Genomic DNA, 16,888 nt, shown 5'->3' on the forward strand with positions numbered 1-16,888 from the left:
TTTCTGAGCTTTGTGAGGTTTCTGTCAAACCATTCCTTCGCTCTTTCTCTTTCTTATCTAGTCTACTCTCTACACTCGCTCCCTCTTCTGTGGCACTGCCCAATGTGCATTAAACTGCTCTTTCAAGACTATTTCCTCTTCCTTCTCTGGATTTGTGCCTTCACCACTGTAGCACGGTGAAAGGAAAACAGAAGAAAAAATACGTCATCATTTAAAGTGAAATCCATGCCCACCAAGGCCTGTTCCCAGCAGGTGAGCTACACCACAGTCTCATGGTCAGAGCTACGCCTAAGGCTAATGCACCAGCACAGGCTGGAAGACAAAGGCAAAGGAGCAGCACAAGATCCTCGGATCCTGGCACACCAGCCCATGACGCTCTTGTGCAGCAGTGAAAGCCAACAGCACACGCAGGGTGGCATGAATGACAGCACAGTGAACAGGTGGAGGGTAGAGATTACTTCCCTCTGTATGGCACAGATAAAGTTGTGTTTGATAACCCTGTGTTCATTTTGGGCTCCTCAGCATGAAAGAGCTGTGAACACACTGGAAAGAGCCCGGTGCAGGATCACTGGAGAGGTGACCAGCACAGATACTGAGGAATCTGGATTTGTTTAGCCTGGAAAAGAGAAAGGGAAGGGGAGAGAAGGTTTTCAACCTTGTCTCCTAAGTAAATGAGGTCTAGACGGGCATATTGGCAGTCAGTCCCTCTCCCGATCAAATTTGACAAGGAATGGGATCTAATAGGGTGATTATAAAGAGGATGGAGTCAGACTTTTCCTGGGCCAAGAGGCAATGGGCATAACTTGCAACAGAGATAATTCAGAATATAATCTGGACAAAAATACTCCCAAAGCATGATTCAGCACTGGCTCAGGTGTCCAGGAAGGTGGGGAGCTCTTCATCCATGAAAACATACAGCAATTACCTGGGCAATGCCGTGAGCAACCTGCCCCAGCTTTGGAGTCCTGCGTGCGAGCAGGGAGTTCGATCAGAGACCTCAGAGGCCCCTTTTCATATAAACCTTTGTGAGCCCATGTTCACCCCTCCAGCTCAGTTTGGGCAATATACGGCAGCAAAATGGTAACACAAACAAGGGTAAGAGGATCATGTCCACCGCACCTGGATCTTTTGCTGAGGAGGAGGACTCGGAGCACACTCATGGGCATCTGCATGAAGGGACACACCTGGGAGAAGGACTCCAGACGGGTGAGCTACGGGGAGGCAGAGCCGCCTAGTGCCTACAGTACCACGGAGAGGGCTGCTGCTGCTGAGAAGCCTGGCATGGGGGAGCGGCTCTCCACGTGTCAAGCACTCACAGTCTGTTTCCAGAAACCACTGGGACAGCGGGACCCAGCAGCAATAAGGGAGGTTCAGCAGCCTGCCATGGCCGCAGCCAGTAGAGCGGGGACCCGCGCCGAGCCTGAGGCCGAGACAGGGCCAAGAGCCGGGACGAAGCCAAGCCAAAGCCCAGGCGTGCTCACACGACCGGTGGCCTCGCACGGCCCTTCCAGCGCGCTTCGTGCCCGGGAATAACCCCAGCCCTTCCCTGCCCCTTACCCCTCCCTGCCTGGCTCTCTCCTGTCCCGCCACAGCCAATGGGGAGGAGGGCTCCGCCTGGCCACGCCCCGCGCCGGCTCGACCTAGCCCCGCCCTCGGAAATGCTTCCTCCAATCATTGGCTGGCGGGGACAGCCCCCGCGGCACCGCCCACTCCCGGGGTAACCTTTGCCTTAGTGAGCGCAAGGCCCTGCCCCGCTGCCACCGGCTGTCCAATCGGAGGCGCCGTGGGGGCGTGGCCGGACCGGCGCAGCCAATGGGCGCGGAGGGGGCTGTGAGCGGTGCGGGGGCCGCGGTGGCTGGTGCCGCGGCCGGGCTCGAGGAGGTACCGGCCGGCGGGGCGGCCGGCAGAGAAGATGGCGGTGACGGGGTCCGGCTGGGGCCTGGCCCAGCTGGCCGAGGCCCTGGGTTCGTCGGAGCAGGCGCTGCGCCTCATCGTGTCCATTCTGATGGGTAAGGGAGGGCAGAGGGCGCAGCGGCCGGGGGTGAGGGATCTGGCGACCCGCCCGCCGTTCTACCGGCTCACCCCGCCGCTCCACCCCCGTGCCGGGCCGCGCGGCGCAGCACTTGTCGGGGTAGGGCCGGGGCCGAGGCCGAGGCCGAGGCCGAGCAGCGCCTTGCCAGCACGAAGCCCCAGCTGTGTCAGCGCCGTCGTGCCAGGCCACGTGTGCGGGGAGCCTCCCCGCAGCCCCGGACCCGCCCCGGCGGAGGGTGCGTGTGCTCGGGTTGTGCTGCGGCGCGGCGGGGAGTTCGGGACGTGCCTTGCAGCTGCTGTCGGTGGGAGCATCCCTGCTCTCCCGGTGGGGAGCGGGGCGGGCGAGCCGGTGGGTTTCCCCGCAGGAAGTCGGGGTGCGGGCCTGGCGGGCCGCCTGTGAAAGGGGTTCGCTGTGGGAGGGAGCCTGGCTTTGAGATCTGCGCAGCCCGTTCGCCGTGGTGCTGGCGCTCGGCGTGCTGCAAAACGTGTCCGGTTTGAGTCTGTGTCGTGAGCAGCACTGTTTTGGGCACAAGAACTTGGTTTGCAATTGTTCCGATGTTGTTGAGTGAGTGACAGGTGCTTCATGTGCATCACATTCCCCATGAGCATGTGTCTGGAGCTCCACAACCCTGTCCGAGTGCAGGGGCATCTCTGCCAAGAAGCATTAGTAGTGTCTGCAGGAGCTATGCAGGAGTGGCATGTCATCATCATGTCATCACAGGGACTGCCAGGTAGGGTGAGCAAATCCTGCTAGCTAAGTGGCCAGGGGAACTGGGATGTTGTGCTGCACTCCACCTGCAATGTGAAGCATGTTGCAAAACACACACTGCTTATACTTATCTAAATGTGAGATAGTTCAGTCACGTGTAAAACGCTTAAGGCAGGGCTAGAGTTACAATTTGGGCTAGCAGCTGAGGGCACGTTATAGCTCCCAAAACATTAATTCAAGTGTATATATACATGCTATCTGCATACATCTCTGCAGATGCCCAATGATACTTTGGGTTTTGGAATATACTGGTGGTGTAGTCACCAGCAGAAAGGAAATACAAGCTTTCCTCTGAACCTGAATGTATATTTGAAGTGATGCAGCTGACACTGTGTGATCTGCCAAAATCAAGTTGCTTTGGCTAACTAGAAGTATAATTCATAAAAAGAGATGTAAGAATAGTTGTGTCATTTCAAAACTGTAGTCTGGACCAGACTTATTTCTGCCTGATGTTACACATTTATGATGAGTAAGATCAAACTGAACCAAACCATTCTTCATGTCAAGGGTACAGGGGACTGAACTGACTATCATGTTGAACCTAACATAGAAATTAGTTAACCAAATTAGTTAAACCAAACTTCTTCTATAAAGAACATATGAAGTAGTAAAGAACATATACAGGACACACACATAAATCAGCATAAATTAATCTAGCAGCTCTCCACAGCTGGATGGAAGAGTCCTGCTTTCCTTTCTCCTGTGTCCGTCTCTACTTTAATGCAATCTGATTGAACTTTCTTGCCTGGCAGAAACCTAAACCAGAAAGAGATGATAATTTACTGGCCAGCTTAGTCAACTGAACCAGTCAACTGAGTAGTCTAACAAGTATTGATGCAAAAAGGTGGTAGGAAGCAAACACCTACAGTAGAGTGATTCTTTTGCAGAATGCACCTTGAACATACTCCCAAAGTTCTTTCTTGCTTCTTACTAACAGTAAGCTAGAACATGGCATTGTAAGGCTCTTTCCTGCTTGGTGTATTATGGGTGAGCAAAAGCACTTCTCTGAAATGAATAGCAGGTAATTGTCACATTAGTAATAAGAAGAGATGCCCAGTCCAGTCAGTAGATTCTTTTGAGATTCATGTGTGTTGTTACAAATGTTCCACATACAGTGTTGACACTAAGCCAGGGTATCCCTTCCTGAGGTAGGCCACTCTCTATTTTGCATGAAGTCTTAATGGATCTTTCTAATTTGTATTTAAAGTTTAGGGATCAGGGACTGGGAACGGACTCACACCTCTTTCTCCTGCATACCTGAAATGTATACCAAACCAGGAGGCTGGAGCTGCAGTCTTCCCTGTCCTTTCTCCATAACCCACTATCTCTTAATTACATGCAATTGAAAGCATAACTTCAGTTAGGCTAAAGGCATGCAAAACTGTCTCCCCTGTACTTTGGGACTCATGCAGGCCATGTAGATTGAACCACTGAGGCAGAGGGGATTGACTCCAGCTTTTCTGCTTAATGGATTGGTAGTAAAGCATTATATTATTACATTAAAAGGAAGGGCCAAGTACCGCCCCAGAGCAACATGAGAGTGAGAAGAGCTTCTTAATCCAGTGCTAGCAAAGAAATGTTCATTGAATTGCAGCTTATAATCCTTGAAATCCTTGAGTCTTTTGGTAATGCACCTATTGCAGGTGACCGCTTGGTAGGCTAGCATAAGGTGTAAATGAAAGGCATTTCTAAAAGCTGGAAATGGCATTAGGTATGGCTTTTCCTTCACTTCCTCCATTTCAGCTGTTTGTATAGATTCAGGAAGAAAATCATTTTTGTTGGCTGCAGCTAATACTGCTGAATTCTTTCAGAACAAGACCACGAGGATGAAGCACGGTGCTCTGTTCCAAAGATGGATTTAAAAGTTGTCTCTTATTTCTCCCTCTGTGATGCATTTTACTATCTCCACTGTGCAGTTCGACTGCAACAACTGTTCTAGGGTTTCACTGTTCAGGAGATCACCAGAAACTGGTGAAAATAGCCTTCTGAGAAAGAGGCAGAATCGCAAAGGACTTTGCAACTTCTTACTTTGATTTCCAGAGAAAGCTAAGTTGATGTTGAAAAAACAGTCTGAATGGGCTTGATTCAAAATAAGAGCGTGCACTTAGTCATGATCTGAAATAAGCGAAAGAGGTAAATGAATGTTGTTAACATTCTGCCATGACTGAAAACAAAAACAAATACAGGGGAGAAGGAGAAAACGTGAAGAGCAATCAAGCAATCAAAAACTGGAGTAGTCCTAAAGGGCAGCATGTTTTTTCAGTGAACAAGTGAAGATTCTAGCAGCACATTGCTGAGTAAAATACGGGCATTTAATCACAGCTTTGTATTTAAATCGGACACCTTTTATACATCCTGCAATTCTGAAGTGCAGAATCCAGTTTGAATAGAGTCTATTACTCAGATTATACGAGATTAAACATTTACTTCAGGTTTCTTGTATGTGAAAATTTGCATAAACAACCCTTGAATAAATGAGACTGTAATTTGCAATACTGTCAACAGCAGGAATACTTGAGTTTCAATTGTAATTTAAAACAATGTGGTGTGTTAGTACACTAACATCCGCTGATCCTATAGAAATGTCTTTTGAGAGACTTATTCTACCTTGCATTCTTCAGTAAGCCGGGGTCCAGTGTTCCCCCAGGGGAAACTGTCTTTAGGTCAGCATGGAAGGCACCAGTGGCCTCAGCTCTATGCCTGCAGAGTTACTTTCCAGTTGCTGGAATAAATGATCTGAACCAATGCTGTCCTAGCCTCTTGGCAGGGAAGAGGAAGGAGCCCCTCCAGGTGGTGCAAAGGAGAGAAGATGGTTTCTGTGCTGCTGCTCTTTTGCTCTCACTGCTCAATGTGTAAGCAAGGATACAGGAGGCCTCATGGCACTGTGTATTTAAGACTTGAGGTTGGTCTTATTTCTTGCAGGGCTGTATGGTCCCAAAGAATTAAAGATATTTACCTGGCCATACTATTACACAGTGGCATACAAGCTACCTGGCGTGTTCTGCTGCATAATATGGAGAGGGGCCAACATACTGTTCACAGCCCTGAGCCAGAACTGACCCTGCTGATCTGCCCAAGACCTGCCAGGAAAAGCACTGGTGAAATGTTCCCTCATCTACACACATAGCAGTGACCAGCAGAAACTAACATATTCACACTGAATAGGTGCCAGAAACCAGCTGCTTTGCGTGCAGGTGGTGGTGTCTCCCCCTCTTCTACCTGTCACCATTTATTTCTTTCTATTTTGTACATCCTTTGCTTATTCTTGCTCTTTACATCCTGAAGATTTTCAGGCTCAGTGAAATTCTCCCTGTGGTTACCTATAGCTGATGACTTAGCTCAAATCAAGTTCCCAGCTACTCAGCCAAGCAAGAACCTTACTGAAGGGGAGGCAAGCAACTGATTTTAATGGGTAAGAGATGTCCCATCTTAACGTGTGGTGAAACCAGCCAAACCACAAAGCACTCGTGTGCTGCCTTGTTTAATCTCTTACCTTCAAATGCTGCTTAAATAAATAGAGATTTCTGTAATGCTGCACACTGACTGTGTCTACATTAGCAAGTAAAATGGTACAATAGGAGCACATCCATAGAGCAGATTCATTTGTGTGCTGTACCTGATGGGTTTGGGACATTTACTTTGGATTTGCTTCAGTCTGGTCATATGGACTGAGCACCCACTGCAGTGCATTTTCAGTTCAGTTTTGTTTGAAGAGAGTCTAGTTCACGTGCTTTGAGGCAGTTCTGCTGTGCAAACTAAAGCACTACAAGTGGACTTTAAAAGTGCACTCCTGAGCAGAACTCAAATACTCACGTATATGCACCCAGTGTTAAGCAAGGTGTGGGAGTTTTGCAGTATTATAGACAGAAAAAGAGAATACTTTTGAAGTCAAAATATTAGGTAAAGGCTTATACTTTAACATGTCTTTTTCCTGTTGTCTCTTTATTTTTAGTTCTAGCATTCTTACAAGAAACGGACACAAATGATCTGCTAGATATTAACAAAGGTAGAGTTAACTGATCAGCAAAAGGGAGAAGAGGAAAAATAGTCTGATCTGCTCTCTTGAAGATGAAACACAGCTAACACATATAAAAGGGAAAATAAAGGGAGCTGAGATGAAACGAATGGTGTTCTTACTTGGCAGCTTTATCTCCAGAAAAAGATAGGCATCTTAATCACCCATTCCAGAAGATGCAAACTTGACAGTGCTATTTTTGCTTGGAATTAGAACTTTCCTCCTCCTTAATCCAGCCTCTTGATCCTTTCCTTCTTTTGCTAAAGTACATTGTTGTATGTGTGAGCAACCTGGGTACTGTGCAGTGGCCCGTTCCTCTCCCAGATGGCTGTGGCCAAGAAGCTGACCTTGTGCTTCGCTTCTAGCGTCAGGGTTCTATTAACCAGAGATCTCCTCTTGTTCCTGTGAAAAGGTTAAAAAAGAAGTAGGGATTTAGCAGCAGCAGCATCTCCCAACTAATTTGTACCTTTTATATCAGTTGATAATTCCCTTCTACAGGAAGTATAACAAGAGGCAAAACCCAAGTCCGCATGCAGACTGCTTTTCACCTCCATAGTGCATAGAGGAGGAGAATTACTTCAGATCAGGGGGTCACCTTCTGGAGAGCCGGTTTCCTGCCTTGGTCCACTCTGCCTGAGGGAGCTGTGAAAGAGGAGTTGGGCAGACTGGGAGCTGTTGGGCAGGGAGCAGGGAACTTTAGTCCTGTTGCTTCTGAATGGCAAAAGCAAAGCAGAATGGCATCCTGCTGCTGACATACCCAAATGTGACAGCAAGCTTGGCAGGAGGCAGCGATAACTGCTCTCCTGCTTCTGCTGTGCTAACCCAGGCTGCTTCAAGAGCACTGTAGTTGGGCAGGAGCACGGCCATTGTTACTGGGAGGACCACCTCCTTATCTAATAAATAGTTTATTAGTGTTCAAAAGGGCACAGGCTGCAGGAGAATGGCTACGGATACGCAGCATCCACTGCCGTTTGGGGTTAAAGTTTCTACCTGCAAATGGCTCAGTTGTCCAAGTGAGAAAACTATATTGTGTGCAGCAAACCTGGAGTTAGATTGCAGCCCAGAGTACTAGCAGGTTGCTCTGTATTGCAGAAGAATTTAGGCTGATGTGACTTTGGAACTGGAACAGCACCCGTGTAGTGGGTAGCATTCTAAAAACATACCTGCTCTGCATATGAGTAGCCGTCTTATTTGTAGGGACTCATAATTCTTCTTCCTTCAGAGAAGCATTACCTAAGCCATGATATGATCGGCTGTGTAGAGCTGAAAAGGAGTACACATGACAAGTGAGACAGGTCTTTGAAAGAGTAGGAATGTTAGCTGGGGATGCAAGAAAATAAATCAAATGTCTGGCTTTTAGAAATCTGAGGTATAAAATAGTATTCAGCGATAATTTAATTCTGTCTACAGAAATAGCTAGAGCCAAAACCCGGTGAAAATGGAATATTTTGTTGGCTTGTACTGATTTTTGAGAGTGGGAAACCCTTGAAAAATGTGATTTTAAAACCATATGTGTAGACGAACAGCAATAATTTGTGCTCTGCCTGTATATCTGTTCTGCTCTTTCCCCCCTTTGATTGACAGGGGAAACATTTTCCTACAGTAAACCTCAGTATTTTAACTTTGGATCTAGACTGATGGTAACACTTTGTATTCTTTTTTACCACTTTCACAAAGACAGTTGTCAATACAGTCAATAGCAGGAAGGAAAAGGGATGGTTTGAGTATGGCATTTGGTAGGACAATGTGGAGCTGCTGTTGCAGAAGGGAAGAGCAAGCTGGATGAGCAGGAGCAAGGTTGCCAGGCTCTGCAGGCGAGGGGCCATGGTATGTGGGGCTGGCGGGCTGCTGAGACCAAGCAAGCAGCCTGTGGCGTGGAAACCAGTGTGGGACACAAAAGCAGGAAGGAACAGGAACAAGGAGGCAGGGAAGACCGAAAGAGGGAGGGATAGCAAGAGACTGAGGAAATGGGAGCAGCAGCTCAGTTTGAAGAAGCGGCAGGTACACATCTGGGCTCAGCAGTGTGCTGCCACCCTGGATCTGCAAGGGAACCCAAACATCCCAAAATCTGGAACTCCCTCCCAAGGGATCTTGGAGGGAGGAAGAGGCTCTTAAAATGTCTCCAGTCACACCTCAGCGTGTTAGCACTGCCTGAATGCAAGACACGCATTTTACATAATGTGACAGAGTTTCTTGTTTCCTGTCACAGTAGTGACTAGATTTGGCCTTGCTTGTTGGAAATCTTCCATCCATCAAATGCTTTTTGGCAAAATGGGCATTTCATCACCTTTTATTACTGCTCCATATAAAACGTGACTACCTACTGCTACTATTACTCCATTAGTGTAAGTAGCAGAGATCTATCCGCTGCTACAGATTTCACCTAGGCTAATAAGTAGCATGGATGCCCATATTGTGGTATATGATTAATTTCTTTTTTTGGCTGGGTTTTTTGTTGGTAGAAGTTTTTTGTTGTTTTGCTCTTAAAATGAAAGCAACAAGCTTGCAAAGTAAAGCAGTAGTAAGTTACAAAATGCTAGAATTGAAATGGATTCTGCTATCGCAATTCAGCTCATGGTATACATGCCTTTAGGAGCACTAATTGCCTGAACAGACTTCACATACTCATGAGATGGACAATGCTTCTTGTGTCAGTATCATGGAATGGTTTGGGTTGGAAGGGACCAAAAAGCTCATTCAGTTCCAACCCCCTGCCACGGGCAGGGACACCTTCCACTAGGGCAGGTTGCTCCAAGCCCCTGTGTCCAACCTGGCCTTGAACACTGCCAGGGATGGGGCAGCCACAGCTTCTCTGGGCACCCTGTGCCAGCGCCTCAGCACCCTCACAGGGAAGAGCTTCTGCCTGAGGTCTCATCTCAGCTTCCCCTCTGTCAGGTTAAAGCCATTCCCCTTGTCCTGCCCCTACAGGCGCTTGGCAAAAGTCCCTCTCCAGGTGCCTTTGGTGCCTTTAGGCACTGGAGCTGCTCTAAGGTCTCCCCTTAAGGAGCATTCTCTTCTCCAGGCTGAACAAGCCCAGCTCTCTCAGCCTGGCTCCAGAGCAGAGGTGTGTTACAACATCATATAATTACTGTATCATACGTAGCAATGTTTAATGCATGTTATGTGAACCTCACCTAGACGACAAAATTGCCTTGACTCATGGGTTTCTGTATGGCACTTCTCCCCGTACTACCAGAGTGCTTCACAAATGTTTGCTTCTCACTAGAGCCACAGATGAATAATCTGGAGGCATTCCCAAAATACACCAGGAGCCAGCCAGCAGAAAATGCAAGGAAAAACTCCTTCTATGAATCTTAGCAGCTCCATATGCAATGCTTCTATTGTTAAAAAAGCACTACATCCTGTTCCCAGTGGATGTTAGTTACAGCTTTGTGTGCCCAGGAGTTCACAAATGGGATGCAAATCTGAGGCTGGAGAGTTAGAAAGAGTGTACTACTGGAGGTCACTCGAGGCACTCTGGTCAGCATCACGTAAGAGCGCATTGAAGTGAGAGCAGGGATTGAATGTTAGGGTAATGTAATGGTATTAACCATAAAATATAATCTCTCCCACCTTTTTGTTTTAATCTAGCTTCTTGCCACATTCACTGTGTTTGTCACTGTATCTGGAAGTGAATCAGAGAGTAAAGTGTCTGATTCATGTTTTTCAGCATTATCCATTTCATGTATTGAATGAAGACAGAAACTGTAATCCTGGAATTTCTTGCACTTCAGTGTTGACTTTGACATAATTATGTTCCCGTTGAAGTATTTTTTCTCTATAATATACAGAGTATATGGCATCTTATCCCCCAAGATGGAAATACAAGATCAGAAATGTACACCATGACCTGTGTTCATAATGTATGAACATAAAGTACATGTTCCTGTTAACATGTTGAAGAAAGCCGTAATCTGGACCGTCACAAATACTTGTCTATGCTCATTTACAACACTTCCATCTTTTTTGTTTTCTCCTCAGGATATCCTTTTGCCTTGTTCCAGCGCTATTTCCTTTTCCAGAAGGATACCTACCTCATCCATCTCTACAATGTGTTCACAGGACTCTCAATTGCTTACTTCAATTTTGGTAAGATGAGTTTGGGAGGAGAGAGCTGCCTGGCCCAGAGTGTGCTGCAGTTTGGTAAGACCTGTTGTATCATTTCTACTTCATCTCTTTCTCTTTCTTTCCCGTCCCACAGGGATGCAGTTCTTTCATTCCCTGCTGTGTGTCCTAATCCAGTTCCTCATACTGAGACTAATGGGTCGCACAATCACTGCCGTCTTCACCACGTTCTTCTTTCAGATGGTAAAACTCTCTTTCTTACTGCCTCAGTTTGTAGAAAGGAGCCCTCTGTTCAGTTTTGCACTTCCCAGTAGCAACTGTGGGTGGAAAACTGGAGGCAGATCAAAACCAGCTGGGGGAATTAGTTTGTCTAACCCAAACAATGGTCTCTTTCAGATATACCTTATGGCTGGATATTATTTCACAGCCACAGACCATTATGATATCAAATGGACAATGCCACATTGTGTCTTGACGCTCAAGTTGATTGGTGAGTGACACCTCCTTCCTATCTCTTGTACTCTGCAAGCCATGCATCAGGGAAGGGAGGACTGCTTGTTCAGCCCAATGAGCCCATCCCAGGCCTTCAAATAATTGTTTCTCACCTCTAGGTCTGGCCATCAATTACTATGATGGAGGAAAAGATCCGGTAAGACACCATTTCTCCTTCATTCCTCCTCCCTTCCATGTCATCCCAGTGAGCTAGAGGTCAGAAAATCAAGTTCAAAGGATGCAAGTTGGCAAGCCACATGCATTGTTTGGTAAAAGCCGTAGTTGAGAGGGGAGCCTTTGTGAGTGTCTAAGGGCACTGAATTCTGGAGTGGAAAGAAATGATTTGAAATAGAGACAGTAGTGATTAGAGAGAGATAAAAGTTGTTTCAATCATGTCAGAATATTCGGCTCCCTTCCAAATACCCCAACCATCTCCTTCCCCCAAAACTGTTGCTTTAGATTCTCAGTCCCCGATGCTTTGTGTCCTGTGGGTAGTGTACTTGCAGACCATCAGCACTGGATCTCAGTTCCCATCTTCCTTGCCTTTGTTTAGTCCTACTATATCCTTGTGAATGGTTGCCCTTTACCACTTGTTAGGGCCTTGTTTTTAGAGCCGATGAAGCAGTGAGGGAAGAAGCACAGTGTGTGGGAGAGAGCAGAACACTTACTACAGCCCCTTAATCCTGCTTCAAGTATCTGCATTCCCTATCTCCTGTTGGGGCCTGACCAAGATTTTAGCATCCATGGAATCGCTACTGACTGCAAGAAAACAAAGCTTGAGCTGACATTTCCTAAACTGAAGTTTCAAGGATTTAAATACAATGAATTCTTGCATCAAGAAGTAGGAATTGTAGGACAATAAGGTCTTTGCAAAATACATGCAGTTGCAGTGAGGAACTGGAATAGGTCAGATAGAGTGCTTTTACAATGCTTAGCATGCTGGCAGGGATGCATGTCAATAGATCCCTTCCATGTTTTGAGCTTATTTAGGAACAGAGATCTGTGCAACTCCTGTCAACCATTGGATCTTGTTGCTGTTTAGAGGGGGTGGGGATAGAGAGGGCTGGGGACAGGGATGGTTGTGAAGTACAAAGTGGAAAGTTGTATATATATGGAGGGCAAGAACTGAAACCATTGAGGAGGTAGGCTGAGAACCTAACATCCAGAGTTAGTATGAGATCCCCTAGGATGATGTTAATGCCACTCCCTTTGGTGCAGGAGTTCCTGACCCCTGAGCAGCGGCAATTTGCTGTCCGGGGAGTTCCTACCTTGCTGGAGGTCTCGGGATTCTCCTATTTCTATGGTGCCTTCATGGTGGGGCCTCAGTTCTCCATGACAGACTATCAGAAACTGGCAAGGGGTGAGATGACTGACGTTCAAGGCCAGAGACCCAATAGGTAATACAAAGCCACTTAGCTCCTCACCTTCCTAAGATCCCAGAATGCTGAATCCTCCACATGTTCCCTGCAGCAGAGTGCCTTCTCACCTGGAGACTAAAGTACTGTGATCAAAAGTGATTTCTAAGACAAGGCAGTCTTTCAAAAGTTGCTCATAACAATCTGGTTAATGTCCTCGCATTGTTCCAGGACATGAACGTCAACCAACCATTTGACATGTTTAGTACAGACTCAGTCCCAACCTGCTAATGTTAGCATCCCAGCTTCCAAATGAAGTCATCTGCTGCAGTGGAACATGGTGACTCCCTTATCGCTATCTCCCCTAACTGCTCCACTTCTGTTCTTCAGATTATGATGGTTGCCCTCCATTGCTTTCTTGTTTGACCCTCATGTTTTTCTTTCTCAGTTTTGTGCCCGCTCTGAAGCGCCTGAGTTTGGGTCTCTTGTTTCTAGTAATATACACCTTGTCAAGCCAGTACATCTCTGACGAATACCTCACCTCAGATGATTATATGGTATGTATTCATTTGGCAGTACTGGGGCTTGGAAGAATTCTGCTTCTCTTGTGGGCACTGGATCTGCAAGAGTGGGGTTTTATTTCTTAGTTTTGCTTCAATTTAAGAATAAGGTAAGTCATCAATTAGGGATAAGCCTTTGCACAACTGATTTGACTTTACTGCCTGCCCTCTGGATTCCATTTGGTGCAGAACAGGAATGTGTTAAGCTGAACTGAAAACAAATCTTAGATGCTACTGTTGTTCTTGAAACCTAACTTACTCATTTTATGACCTTCTAATGACCTTCCATTTAACCATTACATGCAAATAACTTGACTAGAGTAACTTGCAAGGCTTACCAGTTTCTGACATTCTTAGAACTCTTAACAAGTCATTCCTACGTGCAGATTATCAATGGTTTTGTGTCAGTCTAAATAAATGAAGGTATAAATTCTGCAGTGATTATGGTAACCCCAGGATCTTCCCAAAGTACCTATTTCAGTACAGCCAAGTGTTACCAAAGGAAGGAGAATGATGTGTGAACTTGCCTAAACCCATAACCTGGCAGCCAAGTCCATAGAGCAGTCTCAACACATGCATCAAATCAAAACAAAGACAGTGAAGAGATCTCATCTACTCTGTCTTGTTATTGCCATTTGGCTCCCTTTTTCATTTTGATCTGTTTCCCTCTCACCTCTGCAGGAGAAGCCTTTCTGGTTCCGATGTGCTTACATGTTGATCTGGGGCAAAATTATACTCTACAAATACGTAACTTGCTGGCTTGTGACGGTGAGTCTAGATGTTGTTCCAGAGACAAAAGACAAATGAACAAAGGTCACACTTTTGCAGCTAATTAGTGTGCTGTTGGACTTAGCCCTAATGGAAATAACCCATATCTGGAGATCAGTGCAGGTCAGTTTGCTTGCTTGAAGTTAGCAAAGGCGAGCGAACTAAAAAGCAGGCAGTTTTTCAACCATTTGTTCCATCTGCAGTGGTGCTCTCCACTCACCACAGTGAGAGTCAGAGCCTGCCCAGCTCTGCCTTTCCAAACAGATTAAAAAAGGAGGGGGAACAATGTTTTCCTTTCTTTTGAATCTTTTTCCATAGGAAGGTGTCTGCATCCTTGTTGGTCTGGGGTACAATGGGAAGGACCAGAATGGAAAGCCTTTGTGGAATGCCTGTGCCAACATGAAGGTCTGGCTGTACGAAACAACACCCTTATTCACAGGGACCATTGCTTCTTTCAACATCAACACCAATACTTGGGTGGCCCGGTGAGCAGGACAAAATTCCCATTCTAGACCGGTTTGGTAACATCTGTGTCAACAGAACCAAGATCCTGCGCTGAGAGGGAGCATTAGGGGAAGAATCTGGCAGTTTTCCTTTCTTACGCTCTTTCCTCCATGTTTTGCTGCTGTGCCATTTGGAACAGCTTACCGGGTTAGATCTTTTCATTCAGTCTAAAAGGGCAGTTCATTAATACAGTCAAGCAGTTGATTGCAGCAGGAGGGCAGACTGAATACAGCGAGCCCTTGCGCCTGTCTGGTCAAAGTGCCACAGAGCTGTTCTACCAGCTGGATCCTGCATCCTGCCTTGCGATGCTCCCTTAAGCAACGACTTGACCAGGTTTTGTTTCAGCACTTGCTGGGACACACAACTGAAGTGTAAAATCTCGTTTCTGGGTGCATTGTGGGATGAACCACTTCTGCCCAGGAGCTGGGATTTCTTTAAGGCAAGGGCTGCTGTACATTTTGCCCTGGTAAGGGGAGCTGCCTTGCTTTTTCTGTCACCACAGGGCATGCAAAGGTGTACAGCCCCCTCGGCCCTGCATCCCTGACATGGGGAAGGGAGGATAGACAATAAACTAGAAGCACTTTGTTTCTTTTCCTCTCTAGCTACATCTTCAAGCGTCTGAAGTTCCTGGGTAACAAACTGCTGTCACAGGCACTGGCCCTGTTCTTCCTGGCCATTTGGCACGGGCTGCACTCTGGCTACCTGGTGTGCTTCCAGATGGAGCTGCTGATAGTCATCATTGAAAGACAGGTGGGCTTTGTCTGACTGACCAGGATGGGGTGGCCTGCATGAGACTTTCCCTGTGAGCTGCGAATTGCCATACTGAAGGCTTCACTTGGAGTAAACAGGAAAAATAGCTGTTCACTTTGGGATTGGTTTTTAAGCATGAGATGGTTCTGTTCTCTACAGAGAGTTCAGTAGGTGGCTTCTGCATGGGCAAGTCATACATTTGTTGCAGAAGCTGAAAGGAAGGGGAGAACTTGGCATACAGGTAGAGGGCAACTGAAGCACTTGGCAGCTGGAAAGGTTGGAGGGCATGACCTGAATGCCTCTGCTAAATGTCCCAGTACTGACAGAACAATACTTGGAACTATTGTTTGGAGGGGGTTGAGCAGTATGGCATACATAGCTACTTTTTTAGACTAACTGCTCACTGAAACCCATTTTACGCAGCTGGATAGATAACTTTGGCCCCAGAGTATGCATGTACAGCCACAGGACATCCAACTGACCAGAATCTTGTTGCTTTTCTTTAAATTAGATCATAAAGCTTATACAGGACAGTCCCACCCTCAGCGCTTTGACTTCCATCACTGCCTTGCGGCCCATCTTCTACGTGCTGCAGCAAGCTAACCACTGGCTGTTCCTGAGTTACTCTCTGGTGCCATTTTGCCTTTTCACCTGGGACAAATGGATGAAGGTATTTAGTAGCCACAAACAGACAACACGTGCAACCAACCCTTTTTCCTCCAACCTGTCTCAGATGTTCTTGGCTCAGAGCTGCTTGCTGATCCTTAACCCTGCCTTTCCCTTTCCAGGTGTACAAGTCTATTTATTTCTTTGGCCACGTGTCGCTCTTCATCTTATTACTGGTGTTGCCTTACATTCGCAGACTACTGGTGCCACGAAAAGAAAAGCTAAAAAAAACAGAGTAACAGCCAAAAGGTAAGGCTGTCCTAGACAGAGACATACCCACGCTTGGGCTGGGAGATGAAGTAAGGCAGCAATGTTACAGGCCAAGGTGAAAGGCAAAGCTGAAAACCCAAGCAAACCAAATCTAGCACTTTTCTCTTTTGCAGATTGTACCACCTGTGCATTTGTAGGAGTTACCGAACACTCCGGAAGCAAAGCATCACCTGCCAAGTTTGCTGTGTTGAAGTATGACTTCTTTCCAACGTGAGGAGGGGGAAAGAGAAAGCACAGGGTCAGAGACCCAAAAGGAGGGGAACGGAGCCAGCCTCCTTCCACATCCTCCACCTTCTGTATGTTGCCTTATCTCTCTGCCGCCCTCCGATGGACACTCGTGTCTCTCTGCTGATACCCGATGATTGTAAAACATTCAAGGCAGGCACTGTATTGGATTGGAGCCACCTTCTTCTGACTTTTCTACGTTTGTCATCCAAGATAAAAATTGCTCCTGGTCTTTTTCATATGGGCTTCGGCTCCTTTCCTGTTGGGTGCCTCGGTGGGGGAATGTGAACTGTCACACACCACCAACTACGGGGATTCTACAGGACTGAGCAACATCGGCTGCACGGCAACCAGGGTGCAGCTGAGAATTTCAGTTCCATGACAGATTTGGGCCGAGTCCCTGCTATAACAGGATCGA

General features: G+C 46.8%; 1 protein-coding gene and 1 long non-coding RNA gene across 2 annotated transcripts; both read left to right on the top strand.

The window, feature by feature from the left end:
• The first annotated feature begins 1,812 nt into the window (after window positions 1-1,812).
• On the top strand, window positions 1,813-16,709 carry LPCAT3 (lysophosphatidylcholine acyltransferase 3). Its single transcript, XM_061365427.1, is given in 14 exon segments — window positions 1,813-1,854; window positions 1,856-2,009; window positions 10,797-10,904; window positions 11,017-11,123; window positions 11,277-11,370; window positions 11,492-11,529; window positions 12,591-12,769; window positions 13,176-13,284; window positions 13,969-14,055; window positions 14,374-14,540; window positions 15,162-15,309; window positions 15,821-15,979; window positions 16,098-16,224; window positions 16,359-16,709. Coding segments are annotated over 13 exon segments (1,509 nt in total). The 3' UTR covers window positions 16,215-16,224; window positions 16,359-16,709.
• On the top strand, window positions 4,410-8,441 carry LOC133218717 (uncharacterized). Its single transcript, XR_009727252.1, has 2 exons — window positions 4,410-6,212; window positions 6,753-8,441. It is a non-coding gene; the product is annotated as an uncharacterized LOC133218717 (long non-coding RNA).
• Window positions 16,710-16,888: the final 179 nt, after the last annotated feature.

This window comes from Neopsephotus bourkii, unplaced genomic scaffold (genome assembly GCF_033783945.1).
Source record: "Neopsephotus bourkii isolate Nb327-2 ecotype Australia unplaced genomic scaffold, CSIRO-AGI_Nbou_v1 NB_1287, whole genome shotgun sequence".
In the NCBI taxonomy this organism is placed as follows: Eukaryota; Metazoa; Chordata; class Aves; order Psittaciformes; family Psittacidae; genus Neopsephotus; species Neopsephotus bourkii.